Source organism: Aphis gossypii, unplaced genomic scaffold, assembly GCF_020184175.1.
Source record: "Aphis gossypii isolate Hap1 unplaced genomic scaffold, ASM2018417v2 Contig00429_ERROPOS248183, whole genome shotgun sequence".
NCBI lineage: Eukaryota > Metazoa > Arthropoda > Insecta > Hemiptera > Aphididae > Aphis > Aphis gossypii.
In genome coordinates this window covers 194,325-208,646 of record NW_026083100.1, presented here as the reverse complement: position 1 = coordinate 208,646, position 14,322 = coordinate 194,325, and the positions used below count along the sequence as shown (strand labels likewise).

The window sequence follows — 14,322 nt, the reverse complement described above, 5'->3', positions numbered from 1 at the left end:
CGTTTGGACGGATTAAATCTTCAGGCTTGTTTACAATGTCATTTTCTAAATGCCTATCGAACGTTTTTTTTTTTGAGGTTTTTTTTACCACTAAATAATACAACATCTTACTTCTTGTGTTTGACATTTTGACTAGTATTAATAGCAAATTTATTATTAATTAAATTAAAAACTAAATAACAGTTATGGTACTAGACATTATATTATTATTATAATTTACTAATAACTAATTTTATCATGATTAGATTCTTATATTATAGTAATAGCAACCTGATGACAACGAATTTTGTCATTCAAATTGTTATCAGTAAATATGAGGTACATTAACTGTTTTTTACCATTTGAAGTTTAGTTTTATTTTACAAGCGTTGTACAGTACACCGAATATTATTATTTAATAAATAGATAAATCCAGAAAATGGACAGCTGATTTGATTTTTAAATTAAAAGCCAGTGTTATTTAATGATCTCTCAATGAAAAAAGTAGGCAATATAATATAATAAAACTAAAACATATTTTACAAATTTACTTTTTTTGTATAGTAATTGATAACTTGTTTCATAATATAAGTAACATAGTGTAATAACAATATAAAAATTAATTTAAAATTTAAACAAATAATAATAACTCTTTGTTAAGTCTTGTTTCATAATAAAAGCAACATAACATTATAATAACAGTATAAAATAAAATAAAATAAAACAATATTAGTTCTTTGTTATTGTAAACAGTCTTATTTCATAAAAAATCAACTTAACATAATAATAACAATAAAAAAATAAAATAAAATAATATTAACTCTTTGTTAGTTTAGTAAAGTCTTGTTTCATAAAAAAAACATTAAAACATAATAATAATATATTAATTTAACAGTTTAGGTAGGTAATAATAATCAGTCTATGTTTTGTGTAATACAAAAAAGCAAGGAACACATAATTGTTTGTTGCAAATAAAACATTTTGTTGTGACTTTTTTACAATGACTTTGAGAATATTTTCTTCATTTTTCTTGAGCAATATTCAAGTAAAATTGAACACATCTGTTTCTTGAGGCTGTTGTGAGTACATGTTTGTTTGATAGTTCTTGATTCATATTGGGTTTGAATGTCAGATATTTTATCAAATTTGATCTAAAATCAGTTATCTTAATGCGTGTTGCAGTTGTTTTTTGAAACAAACATAAAGCATATACAACTGATGTATTCAGAAGAAGTTCAAATACCACCTTACGATACCATTTTAATGATTTTCTAAGAGGTGAGCAATATGAAGCCATTTGATCAGAAAGATCAATAAAAGACTTACCTCTGTTATAATCTAATACTACTTCTGGCTTTGATTTATTTTCTCTTCTTGGAACCATAACCATATTATCTGTATGTTTTGTGCTTAACATGTGTAAGTCTCTTTTATCTTTAAATTTTAATACCATAACTTTAGATGAACTTTTTTGAGCTATTACTTGGCCCTTTTTTAATTTTTTTTTGACAACATAGTCAGGATTATACTTTCTATTTGAACGGAGTGTTCCAACTAAATGTGTTTTTCGTTCAAGAAGTTGATGTGCTAAGGAAACACTAGTATACCAATTGTCTACATAAAGTGTGCGCCCAAAATCTAAATACTCATCTACAAGGTTCATAACAATTCTGGAAGAAACACTATCATTTTTGTCAACCTCAGATTCTTTACCAGAATAAATCTTGAACTTGAGTGTGTAGCATGGACTAACACACAGTTTAAAAACTTTAACTCCATACCTATGTCGTTTTGTTTGAATATATTGTTTAAAAACAAGGCGTCCTTGAAAAGCAATCATTGATTCATCAATACACATACCATGTGATGGAATAACCCATTGTTTAAATTTTTGATTTAACAAATCTAAAATATTTTGAATCTTATAAAGTCTGTTATTTAGGTTAGCAACATCATTATTTTGAAAATGTATGTGAGATAATAGTAGTTCAAATCGGTTACGACTCATAATATGGCTTAAGTGAGAAGTTAGCAAATGAGATGATGTCCAATAACTAGCAATAGTTGGCATGTTTACTGTACCCATATACATTATGATACCAAGGAAATTTTTTATTTCTGATTCGTTGGTGTCAATCCATTTTTGTAATCTAGAATGTCTTTTTATATTTGGTGAAGCTAACTTTTTATTTGCATACCTGTTTGTTTCAGTGACAATTAATGATATAACTTCATCATCAATAAATAAATAATAAAAATCAATAGGTGTTCCGTTGTTAAGTGTACATAAAATATCATCATTAATTCCAATATCTAATCCATCAGGATTAAATGTAAAATCATGTAAATCATTATCTGCTGGGCCCCATGTCAAATTTTTTAAATCTGGAAGAATATTTGTTGATGTTTGGGTTGGTATATCAACATTTAAGTCACCCTAAATACAAATTTAAGTATCATAAATAACAAAATAATTCATCTTCTTAAAAATAAAATTATACCTCTGAAATGCCTTCTGGATCTATATCTGAATCACTTTCTGAATTACTGATTCCTACAGGATTAAAATTTGGATCAGAGTCAGTATCGTCCATTGAAAATAATGACTCGTCATAACTCTCATTGAGGGCATCAAAAATATCATTAGAATTCATATTTATGAATATTAATGTATAATAAAAATATTAAAAATAAATGAGAGTATAACAAAATAAAAATAATTAATAATAACAACCGTTTTTATTTAACATTTTGACTTATTTTATCTATATGATATGGTGAGACACTAATACGGGTCACGCTTAAACAACACATTCTTATCTATAACTTAGTGTTAAATAATCATATGACATATTTTAACAGTGATATTAAATAAATTTATTTACAAAGAGATTATAAGTGAGCAATATAAAATTAATTTTGCAATGTCGAAAAAAATTATAATCTCCATGCGCTATCAGTGGTAAAATATTTATAAAATTTTGCTGATAAAGAATTGATAATAAAAATACTGAAAACATGACCCACCGGTGAGACACGATAAAAATACGAAATGTATTGTGTGACACACATAAGGGTCACGGAAAAAAAACTGCAAATCAAGTGTGACCCATGTATGTGTCACATGAACATTTTAAAAAGTATGTAAAAATAGTCGTGGCAGTCAACCTGTTAAAGTCTTGCCAAAAAGTTTGTGTGACACACCCGTGGGTCACACCAAAAAATGGTTAAATTCTATATTAGAACACCATAAACTATATAATACCTTTTTACAAAAAATTATCAAAAAATTATTTGATAAGTTATGACAAAAACAGAATTAACAAAATCATTAATTATCTCAAAAACATTTTGACAAACATCATGTGACCCACATAAGGGTCTCATGGCAGTCAACCTGTTAAATGGAAGACGCCCTTCTTGCATTTTAAAATATTTTGTTGTTGTTGTTGTTTAGGGCGTTTGTATATACTTATTTTGCTATAGCTAACATGCAGTTTCGTTTAAGTAAACGCCGTTATCACCAAAAAATCCGCCATTTTTTTTTTTGAAAATTTTAATACCAAAAAGTAAAAATTCAATTTTTTGTGGATTACGCCCTTTTTACAAAACACCGTCGATATATATTTTAATTAAACATTAGTTTGATACTTGATATCAATAAGTTAACGGTTTTTCTTTTACCAAAATTGCATTTTTAATAAAATTCTTATAATTTTAATAGAAAAATGTGTTATTAGGTCAAACAAAAATGTCCCATCTAAAAAGCCATCTGGATCATGATTTGATAAACAGAGGAAAAAAAACAAAAGAAAATTAGTGTTTATCATCCAGATTAGCAGTTTGGCTTAACAATACTAATAGTATAGATCTAAGTTCAAATTCACTCGAAGAATCTTTACCCTTATTAGGTATCGACAAAAAAAAGGAGGAGAATAGAAAAGAAACTGACACCCAAAATGAAATACAATCTAATGAATCTCCTTTAATAAATATAAACAAACAATTAAAACTAGTAGTAACTAGTGAAAGAGAGGAAAGTTCGAATGAACAACATGAAATAATTATTAAGCATCCAGTATATGATGAAGGTAGTGAATTTCCAGTTTTAAAGATTAAGTGATCCAAGTTGTTGGCCAAATCTATCGGATAAATTAAGATTAATAATTGTTGAAAAAAACCCTTCCATATAGATAGAAATTATAATTTTCCATTAAATGATGAACGTAGGAGTTTCGAGGGAAAATGGTTTTATAAAATTATTAAAAACGGTGAAAAGATTCGGAGGCAATGGCTTATATATAGCATTTCAAAAGATGCTATTTATTGTTTTCTTTGTTTACTTTTTTCAAATAAAAACAAGATTAGGTCATCTTCATATTGAGACGGTGGCTTCTTCGATTGGAAACATTTAAATCCCTGAGTTTGTGAACATGAAAATAGTGATTCTCATTAAAATTGTGTAAACGATAAGAAGGAATTCAAAAAAAATTGAATGATGGTAAAACCATCGACGATGAGTTACAGCAAATTATTCAAAAAGAAATAAATAAATGGCGTCATATTTTGAAAATTGTTACTTGAATCATCTTGTTTTGTGCAAATAATAATCTACCTCTTAGAGGTTCATCAGAAAAAATATTTAATCAAAATTGTGGAATATTTTTAAGTTTAATTGAGTTGGTTAGTCATTATGATACCGTATTGCTTGATCACATAAAAAGTATTAATAGTTGTACCAGTAAAAATAAACTTAGTTATTTTCCTCCAACAATACAAAATGAATTAATTGTACTTTTAGGGGGGAAAGTAAAAAACGAAGCATTAGATAGAATTAAGAGAGCAAAATACTTTTCCATACTTTTCGATTGTACGCCTGACGTATCTCATAAGAAACAATTGACAGAAATAATTCGATACGTACGCATCATTGATAAAGAAGTTACAATTGAAGAGACTTTTATTGATTTTATAGCTACACAGGAAAAAAAGGGTGTTGGATTAGCTGGTGAAATAACCAAAAAATTGTTTGATGATGGATTAGATATTAATGATTGCAGAGGCCAAGGCTTCGATAATGGTTCTAATATGGCTGGTATTTATAATGGTGTACAAGCGCATATCTTACAAAAAAATAAATTGGCTGTGTTTGTTCCTTGTGCTGCACACAGTCTGAATTTGGTTGGAGTGCACGCAGCAGAAACATCTTCAACTATCACTACATTTTTTGGAATAGTTCAAAAAATGTATACATATTTTTCTGGATCAACATCAAGGTGGGAAAAGTTAAAGAGTATAATAAATGTTACGTTCAAATCGCACTGTGGTACGCGTTGGTCTACAAAAAAACAAGCTATTTCAGCTATTAAAAACAAGATAGAAAGTATTGTTAAATTATTAAAAACTCTAAGCGATGATATTACTCTCAACCACGATACAAGAGAGGGTGCTAAAAATTTAATTTATCAAATTAATTTAAAATTTATATGCTTGATTAACTTTTGGAATGACGTATTGAGTCAAATATTGATCACGTAAATATTTTATTACAATCAAAAAATCAAACAATAGACGTTACATGTAGCCTTATAAATGGTCTAATTCGATCAATCGAAGAAATTAGAAAAATTGAATTCGAAAATGCATTAGATGAAGCGAAAAATACAGCGAAATGTTTAAATATTTCATCAGAATTTAAAGATAAACGTAAACGCAAGATTCCAAGGAAGGATTCATGTGAAGCAGACGATGAAGGATCAATATCAGATGACAACAACCTAAGAATCCAGTGTTTTCAATCATTAGACTCAATTTTTACAAGTCTAAGGTGGAGATTTGAAAAAATATCAGAAAATAAATCAGAATACCAATTTTTAACTGGAAATTGTTTAAAGATTATGTCATCCGATGAAATAAAACGTTGGGTTAATGATTTGACGCTTAAGTATGAAAATGATAAGATGGTCCTGAACTATTTTTGGAAATTGAAAAATTTAAATTTCAAGCTTCTAAATTAATGTCTTCATTTCAGTCTGCTACTCAATTAGATTTACTAAAATGTATACATCACTATGTATACACTTCAAGATTTCTATCCCAATCTAGAAGTTGCATTAAGAATATTTTTAACTATTCCAGTCACCACGGCCACATGTGAAAGGAGCTTTAGTAAGCTGAAGATAGTAAAAAACTACTTACGATCTACGATGAATCAAAATCGTCTAACAAGTGTGGTAATTTTGTCTATCGAAAAAAGTTTGGTTGACCAAATGTCATTTGATGATGTTATAGATGACTTTGCAGTAATAAAGGCAAGAAAAGTTAAAATTTGTCATTAATTATAATAAATCATGAGATAAACATTTTTACATTTAATAATACAAAAAGATTTAATATTTATTTTAGATATTTTTTTAGTTTGTTATTATTATTTAATTATAATGCATAATAAAGACATTTTGTAGTTATAATAAAATAAAGATATACTTGTGCTATATTATTTATTATAATCAATACAGGGATTTTTTTTTTCAAATAATGAGCATTTTTAAAGTAGTAGAAAAAAAATTGATGAGGTGGGCGTAGATTTAGTATTTTGCCAGGGTCGCTACTGGTTCTTGCTACGGCCCTGTCCCTTAACCCTTCCTTTATGAAATCTACATCTTGGAGTTTATTGCAATGTTCACCACACTTTGTCCAAACCTCTTTAGATATCTCATCTAAGGCATTATTTACCAACACTTCAACATCTGTCATTTTGAAAGTGCTGTTTTTTTTGCAACTTCACCCTTGACTTGCGCACAAATCAGCTCAATTGGGTTGTACTGACAGTGGTAAGGTGGGAGTCTTACCACTTCATAACCCATTTGTAACGCGACTGCATCAAGCTTATAATTTTTTTCTCGAGGTATGGCCATTTTAACTTTTTCATGTAGTTCACACAATGTTTCTAACGGTGAGTATGACATGCATTTTTTTTCACCTAATTTTTCTGCTTCTATTTTTGAACGTTTAGATGCTTCATTTAATGATTTTAATCGATCAGCCTTTCGCTTTTCAGCTTTAACCAATTTAGTATCAACGTCCATCATATAACCTTTTCGGCCTTTTTCTCTTTGGAGAAGTAAAAAATCTCGATCTTCCTCGATACCTATAATAAGAAATGTTTTTTTAAACATTTTTAAACAAAATATGAATGTCATAGTAAAAATTATTACCTAACATATTTAATGCGTTCGCATGAGCAATGTCAAATAAATCGTCCGATTTTGAGGAGAACACGACTTCTTTTTTAATTTGACATTCGGTTATTTTTGTAGACTTTTTTTGAACTGTTCTCCATTCATGATATAATTTTTCCAGCATACAATGCTGAATGTCTTGTACAAGAATTCTTGCTTTTTCCCAAAATATTACTATTTCACGTACAGCAAGACGAGCACTTTCACGTATATTTAATTTAACAACTCGTAAGTTGTAGAAAAATCTAATAAAGCCTGCTTAATGGATGGCAATTTACCACCAGTAATTTGACTGCATTCATTACCCAATAAATAAACATTATTTCTATTTTTCGAACACATAATATTATAAAATCACGACAATATTTTCAGAAAAAAACAATTGAATACAAACACTATTAAAAACGAGTGACGTCTGACGGCTGTTCCTAAACTAATCTCTAGACTAGAGAATTTAGGCTGCTTAATTTACGTAAACTATCAAAATAACGATAAGGAGCTGATAAAAGTAATATCAGTGAATTATATGAACATTCATTGTAGTTATTACTCTAATTTATAAAAATAACTTTTGGAGTTATCGATAAGTAAAAATACAAATTGTAATAATTTACGTTATAATATTGAAAAATATCGATAAGACCGATTTTTAAACACTAACATTAATGTATCTCACCAACAGTTGAAGATATTAAAAAATATACAGAACAAATATTTTTGTAAATGTAGTTTTAATTAATTTAGTATCTATAATAAATTTCTATTTTATCAACGGTTAATGATATAAGTACAACATTTTGAAAAATTGTAAAAGTTCAAACTTTATGATCAAATAGGCACGGGTTAACTTTGTTTGATTGATTCAATATTTCGTGTAGTTAATTGTTGTATGTATATACACTGTTTTAGGGGGTGAGGTGAAAACATTTTTGAACTTAAAATTTAAGGACTACCCTATTGCTCAGTGAAACCTTTGAAGAATAGATGCTGACATACTGAGAATTGTATGTTAGTCGGAGAAACATACGAAATTATTTTCAAATAATATTATTAAATGAAATTTACGGTGGTGACTCGAATATATGTACAATAATATGGTGTGTGTGTGTGTACGGTAATATGGTGTATGTACAATAATATGATAAATTAGTTCTTCCGCACATGTGCATGATGACTCGAATATAATATGTACAATAATATTATGTGAGTACGGTAATATGGTGCGTGTACAATAAAATGATAAGCGTAATTGATAACTTGATAACCACGGCGGCGATGTAAAAATACGTCACACACGTAGTGGCGTGGTCTGCGGGATGTGGTGAGGGGGCAGCGGGGGCTCATGCGTCACACACGTAGTTGATCGGGTGGTATGGGTCATGCGGAACATACGTCACACACGTAGTGGGCGGAGGGGCCTGCGGGGTTAGTAAGGCTCAGCGTTGCATGGGGTCATGCAGTTCATGGGCTCATGTTTCAGAACTCTCTATTTTATACTACTAACCAAACATTAAAATTAACCTTATATATATAATAATATGAATGTATATAACTACCTCAAAAAAACTACTTCGGAGAAGTAAAAAAGACTTTCTGTGCGTAAGTTAAGAGATTGGGAGAAAAGATAGAACTTTGGTGTTAATAAAGATGTGAAATCAATCTCAAAGTTCTGTGCCAAAAAGGGCCACGGTTGAAAAAATAGAATTTGGGGCTTAATAAAGAAGTGAAATCAATACCCAAATTATGTGCCTCAACTTGAAAAAATATCTTATTCAAAAAAATTTCAAGATGTTCAACTGCACAAACATTAAAAAAAAAATATTAGCACAGAACGGCGTACAATAATGATGAATTAGCCATAAATTGGAGTTGTTGACTTGTTTACGAGTTAATCTGTCTGACTAGAATTTTTGTTGATAATCTGTAATTAGGGCCGCTTTGTGCTAATTTTCTCATTAGTATGAATTTTTGTTGACAAACTGTAATTTACGCCGTTCTATGCTAATATTTTTTTTTTAATGTTTGCACAGTTGAACATCTTGAAATTGTTTTGAATAAGATATTTTTTCAAGTTGAGGCACATAATTTGGGTATTGATTTCACTTCTTTATTAAGCCCCAAATTCTATTTTTTCAACCGTGGCCCTTTTTGGCACAGAACTTTGAGATTGATTTCACATCTTTATTAACACTAAAGTTCCATCTTTTCTCCCAATCTCTTCAACTTATGCAAAGAAAGTCTTTTTTACTTCTCCGAAGTAATTTTTTTGAGGATTTCAATTATTTTTCCGAAGCACGTTATACTGTGGTATCTCAGGACAATGTAATTATTTTGCTTCGAATACTAAAATGTGGGCGTTTTGGAATTCTTGGGCCACTTTTGTATTTTCGTGATTTGGTTTTTTATTTGTACCCAGTTGGTTTTGTATCTGCCAGATTTAAGATTATTCTCGTAGAAAATGCAGCTGTGTAGCTTATAGGTGCGATTGTGAATTTTCAGTACAGACGTTGGCAAAGCCTTTATTTTGTAATTACAGAATATATAATCCTCGGGATTGCTATTATAGGAGTTTTCCAACTGTAATTGAATAATCAAAATTTTGTTGGTAATTTTTGGATCAATCTGAACATTATGAGTTGTATCCTTGTTCCAACTTAAACATGTGGTCCAGGTTTTTTTTTAATTGAACGTTCGAAACCATAAGTGTTTTTAACTCATAGGTTATTTTCGATATTACTATTATTACCCATTATTATGGGTACTCGCATAATATTTTATTGAAATTCTTTCACATTTTTACAAGAACATACAATGCAAGTTTTAATATAAACACCCTTGAACGAAACGATATCATTAATTTGATTACTTTTATTCAAAATTGATTGTAAGAAGTTGGGTATTGTTATGTTGACACGGTCGTGTCGCACGAATACCACGATCTCACCCGTTAGACCCCCTTGCCTAGGTATCACCACTCGTTCGATAATCAATCGGGACACCCGAGCGATTAATCGAACCAGTTTCTGAGTCGGCGATGAGCCCCGAAGCTCCCGCGGCGTGGGTGCGACCACCGAGAGCTTCGGCGGCGTTTTTGTCTATCGTTAACCGTTCGTTACGATCGATCTCCGCCCGCCGCCTTCGCAGACCGGCATCTGTCGCGACAGTTATTTTACATCAAATATATATATATATATTCTCCGTTGACTTTGTACTTGTCGTGATACCTATTTTTTGTGCAGCTGTGCCTCCGCACCTCCGGTGGTTACATTATTATAATTATTATTCTTATAAGAAAAGACAGGTTGTTTTTTTTTATTATTAATATATTAACTTTTCCTTAGTATCGCATACACCTTTTGTGGTTTTGTTTCTCTTTCGTTTTTGTTTTGTTTTCCTATTATTATTAATATTATTTGTGCTACGTGACAATGTTATTATTTGTTGCAAACGTATACTCGTGTCCAGCGAAAAGCATAAATTCTCGCGAATCTTGCAGTCTGTTTGCCCAGTAATTATTGATCATCACGTTCAAGATATGATGTGGTGGAAGTTTTTATATTTGATTCCTCAATGTTGGATTTGATAATAGTAAGTGGAATGTAACCGCTGCAAATGAGTTGTAACCGTCTTCTGGGAACCCTCTGAGATTGGATATATTATTTGCTGGATCATTATTCTGTTGAACTTCTAAAATTTCTCTTGGAATAGCCCAAACCTGTTCAACATGGTTATGATCACGGCAACCCGTGGCGGAAGACAATAATCTACCAAGTCGGGTCTAAATTTTTGTCTCAAGAAGTTGTATTACAAGATTACTAGTGTATCTGCAACAACTTTAAAAGTATCATAATTTATTAGGTGTAGGCCATTCAGAGAAGTGACTCTAGATAGGGCTACATATATTTGTCCCTTTGCAAAATTGTGCACCCCTGCGTCAATGACTACAGTCTTTAAACAAATGCCTTGACTTTTGTGTACGGTTATAGCATAGCTCAAGATCAAAGGAAACTGCTCTCTATTGACGTAAACGCCAGTTGATATTTCAAAAGTGACCCTTATCCGTTCAATCCCATGGATTTCTCCACTCAATAATCTAACATTGACTTTTTCAACCTCACCGGTTACAGATCTTGTGATTGAGTCTACAACACATAGAGTTCCATTAACTAATCAAAGTGAAGTATCAATATTACGTCGGATCATGACTTTTGCATTTTTTTTAATCGTGATTTTCTTGGGCAAACCAGCCGTGACAGACGAGTCTTCATTTTTTTCTAATTTCTTTTTAGTATATTGCTGTTGTTGTGGGTTCTTAGCGGCTATTTTATCATTGGTGTGTAGTGTGATTTCCGGTTCGTTATTTCTGGCTAACATAGCCTCGTTCAACGTATCGCCCATATCATTTGTAGGCATTATGCAAATAGCATCACTAAGAGCTTTCACGTAATCACAAAGTTTGTATAATCTTTCACCTGGATTATGGAAATCAAATTAATCACGAGTGTTTTTAAAATGTTCGTATCAGCATCACTCACAGTGCCTACTCGCAAATTGACAAGAATTGTTTTGTAAGTGTCATCATCTTTTTGACGAATTTTTATTCGTAATTCAGTAGAGACCACAAATCTACTGGAGCAATGGACTATACACATTTATTTAAAGTTTCGGTTGGAACAGGCACGAAAACGGGACCATCACTGACAGGTGGCAGTTGCAGTAAATCGCCAAAAACTAACAAATGCATTTTTCCGAACCAGCCATCTTCGTCATCAAATGTATTGAATATTTCAACTAATCTCAAGTGCATGTACAACAAATTGACATTTGAGACCATAGATATTTCATCGACAATCACCAAAACTTTATTTTTAAGGGCTTTTCTAATTGCGTCTAGCGCTGTATCAGAAAGTGGAGAGTATTTATGCGTGCCTCTTTTATGTTCAACGGGTAGTTGCAACAATCGGTGCATGGCTAAACCTCCTACATTAAAAGCAGCTATGCCCGTTGGGACCAAAATGGCGACATCTTTTTTGAGTTCCTGACGAATAGCGTGAACTAAACATTTTATGACATAACTTTTTCCCGTGCCAGCTTCGCCAGTAACGAACTTTCTGCATATTTTGTTACCATCCTTGACTAATTGGAAAACTGAATCGAAGACCCTTCGTTGATCCTCATTCATGGATTCTACTCCATTTTTCCAGTCTAAATTATCTTCTACTTCCTGTTTTTTGTTTCCCTGAAAATCATCCATGGCATTATCGACTTCTTCGGGCACACAACCTAAATCCTCAAAAATGTCGTTATTTTTTCTTGTGGGTTTTTCTGTTGCTGTTCTTCATCTTCAATATTTTGAGCCATTTGTTCCAGCATTATCTCTCGGTTGATTATTTTTTCGAAATATGGAACCGCGTCAGATAAATTACCTTTTTTTATCATAAAGAAAGCCTGATACGTCTCACAACCATTTAAAAGTTCGTCAGTCCACCTCCATGGCTGTTTCAACAATGGTAAAGAATAATAAAAGTTCTCCGGCTCTATTTTTACTTTGAAGATGTAATGACTGATAACGTATGGTTTTGATTGCTTAACTAAATATTTTGTTACAGTTTTATTAGCGAAACTACTTTAATTTCATGAAAATCTCTGGTTTCTCTTTTGGGTTTTTCAGGTTTCAATTCGTACCACTGTGTGAATTCATATAGGCACATGTCGGTTAACGCGATCGGTCTGTTGGGATAAATATCATCAATAAATGAACTGTAAAATACGTCTTCCGATTCTTTTTGAAGTTTTTGTATTTTTAGCGAGTGAGAGGTCCGAGCGCCGAAACGAAACTTAATGTATAATAGTCTCGCTATCGGTTGTCGGTGTGCTATTTCTTATCGGTGTTACTTATGCACAGAAAGGAGTCTCTAGCGAGACTCTTCGATATTATATAATTATATGTACCAAAAGATTGCAGTCGCGGTTGTTTTTTGACAATCAAACTTTTCATTTTTCCTACATGTTTTGTTGTTTTTGAATGACTAATGAGATCACCATGATGTGCTCTCAACACAACTTTACACTTCGAACCAGGGCCGCCGGCTCAAGGCACGTGCAAACGGTGCATTAGCACCGGGTGGCAATTTTAAGTGGGTAATTAGGGGTGGCAAAAATATTATGGATTTATTGTTTTTTTAGTTATTATTTATATAATACCTATTAAATATTAATAAATATAATACGTCATATTACTACATGGCGATCACCGCTCGTATAATAACTATCACAAATTCACAACGATATTTTTAACCTCGCATGTTTATCTCGAACGAGCAATGGGCATACGGAATTGCCAGAATTATTTTTGTCATTTTCATTATCTATATTATGAAAAAATATAAATTACGTTATAGTATGGTATTATATTATGTTTAGTTGTGTACAAGTATTGTAATGTAATCTATCGTTTCGCCAGATTTTGTATGTTCAATTTTCATATGTTTACTGTCGCTACAAACGTTACGTTGCTTACGTTAACTTAAGGTATGTATTATGAATTATGATTAATAATATTTATAGGTATACGTACATTTTTTCATGTATAAAATAAACATACATATTAGATTTTTCTTATGACATATTAAAAATGTGTAATACTTTAATACTTAAACCCGCAATGATTACTCGTTGGGCATAAAAATGGTGGCTGCATCGTATTTCGTATACGTACACAATAATAATATTTCCTACATCGAACCTCTTAACCCGTCGTTAGTGTCGCTAATATTTTAACATCATTGGAAAGATTATTAATGTACTTTACAAATTTAAGATCTAATGACGATGAAGCATTTGAAAAGTTTATACTTGAGGCAACAGAACTAGCAAAAGAAATAGATGTAGACCTGTTATTGAACATTCTCAGGGTAGAATTCTGGCACGACGTGTTCGAAGAAATTTCTGTTATGAGAATGTGGATGAACCGATAAATGACCCAAATCTACATTTGAAAGTTAATCTTTTTAATTATATTCTTGATGTTGCTATTAATCGTGTTACTGAAAGATTTGAACAATTAAAACAACATAATGATATATTTTTATTTTTGTATGAA

General features: G+C 31.0%; 3 protein-coding genes across 3 annotated transcripts; 1 reads left to right on the top strand and 2 right to left on the bottom strand.

Annotated features, from left to right (window-relative positions):
- Positions 1–1,000: 1,000 nt before the first annotated feature.
- Positions 1,001–2,633, bottom strand: LOC114131879 (piggyBac transposable element-derived protein 1-like). The gene is made up of 3 exons (XM_050209194.1): positions 2,481–2,633; positions 2,266–2,416; positions 1,001–2,208 (listed from the first exon to the last, which is right to left on the bottom strand). Exons 1-3 carry the CDS (start codon positions 2,631–2,633, stop codon positions 1,001–1,003), a joined length of 1,512 nt encoding a protein of 503 aa, XP_050065151.1.
- Positions 2,634–2,997: 364 nt separating this feature from the next.
- LOC126554084 (uncharacterized) lies at positions 2,998–5,996 on the top strand. The gene is made up of 4 exons (XM_050209193.1): positions 2,998–3,008; positions 3,844–4,070; positions 4,781–5,513; positions 5,564–5,996. The coding sequence occupies exons 1-4, from the start codon at positions 2,998–3,000 to the stop codon at positions 5,994–5,996; spliced, it is 1,404 nt and encodes a 467-aa protein (XP_050065150.1).
- Positions 5,997–11,862: 5,866 nt separating this feature from the next.
- Positions 11,863–12,474, bottom strand: LOC126554083 (uncharacterized). The gene has a single exon (XM_050209192.1). It carries the CDS (start codon positions 12,472–12,474, stop codon positions 11,863–11,865), a length of 612 nt encoding a protein of 203 aa, XP_050065149.1.
- Between the last annotated feature and the right edge of the window lie 1,848 nt (positions 12,475–14,322).

Bases quoted from the DNA above. Each gene is read 5' to 3' on its own strand.
- LOC114131879 (XM_050209194.1), bottom strand. From the start codon at position 2,633: ATGAATTCTAATGATATTTTTGATGCCCTCAATGAGAGTTATGACGAG. The intron at 2,417-2,480 runs GTATAATTTTAT...ATTTGTATTTAG, and splicing joins ATCCAGAAGGCATTTCAGAG to GGTGACTTAAATGTTGATAT. The intron at 2,209-2,265 runs GTACACTTAACA...TTGATGATGAAG, and splicing joins AATTAATGATGATATTTTAT to TTATATCATTAATTGTCACT.
- LOC126554084 (XM_050209193.1), top strand. The intron at 4,071-4,780 runs GTAGTGAATTTC...TTGTACTTTTAG, and splicing joins GCATCCAGTATATGATGAAG to GGGGGAAAGTAAAAAACGAA. The intron at 5,514-5,563 runs GTAAATATTTTA...CGTTACATGTAG, and splicing joins TTGAGTCAAATATTGATCAC to CCTTATAAATGGTCTAATTC.
- LOC126554083 (XM_050209192.1), bottom strand. From the start codon at position 12,474: ATGGATGATTTTCAGGGAAACAAAAAACAGGAAGTAGAAGATAATTTA.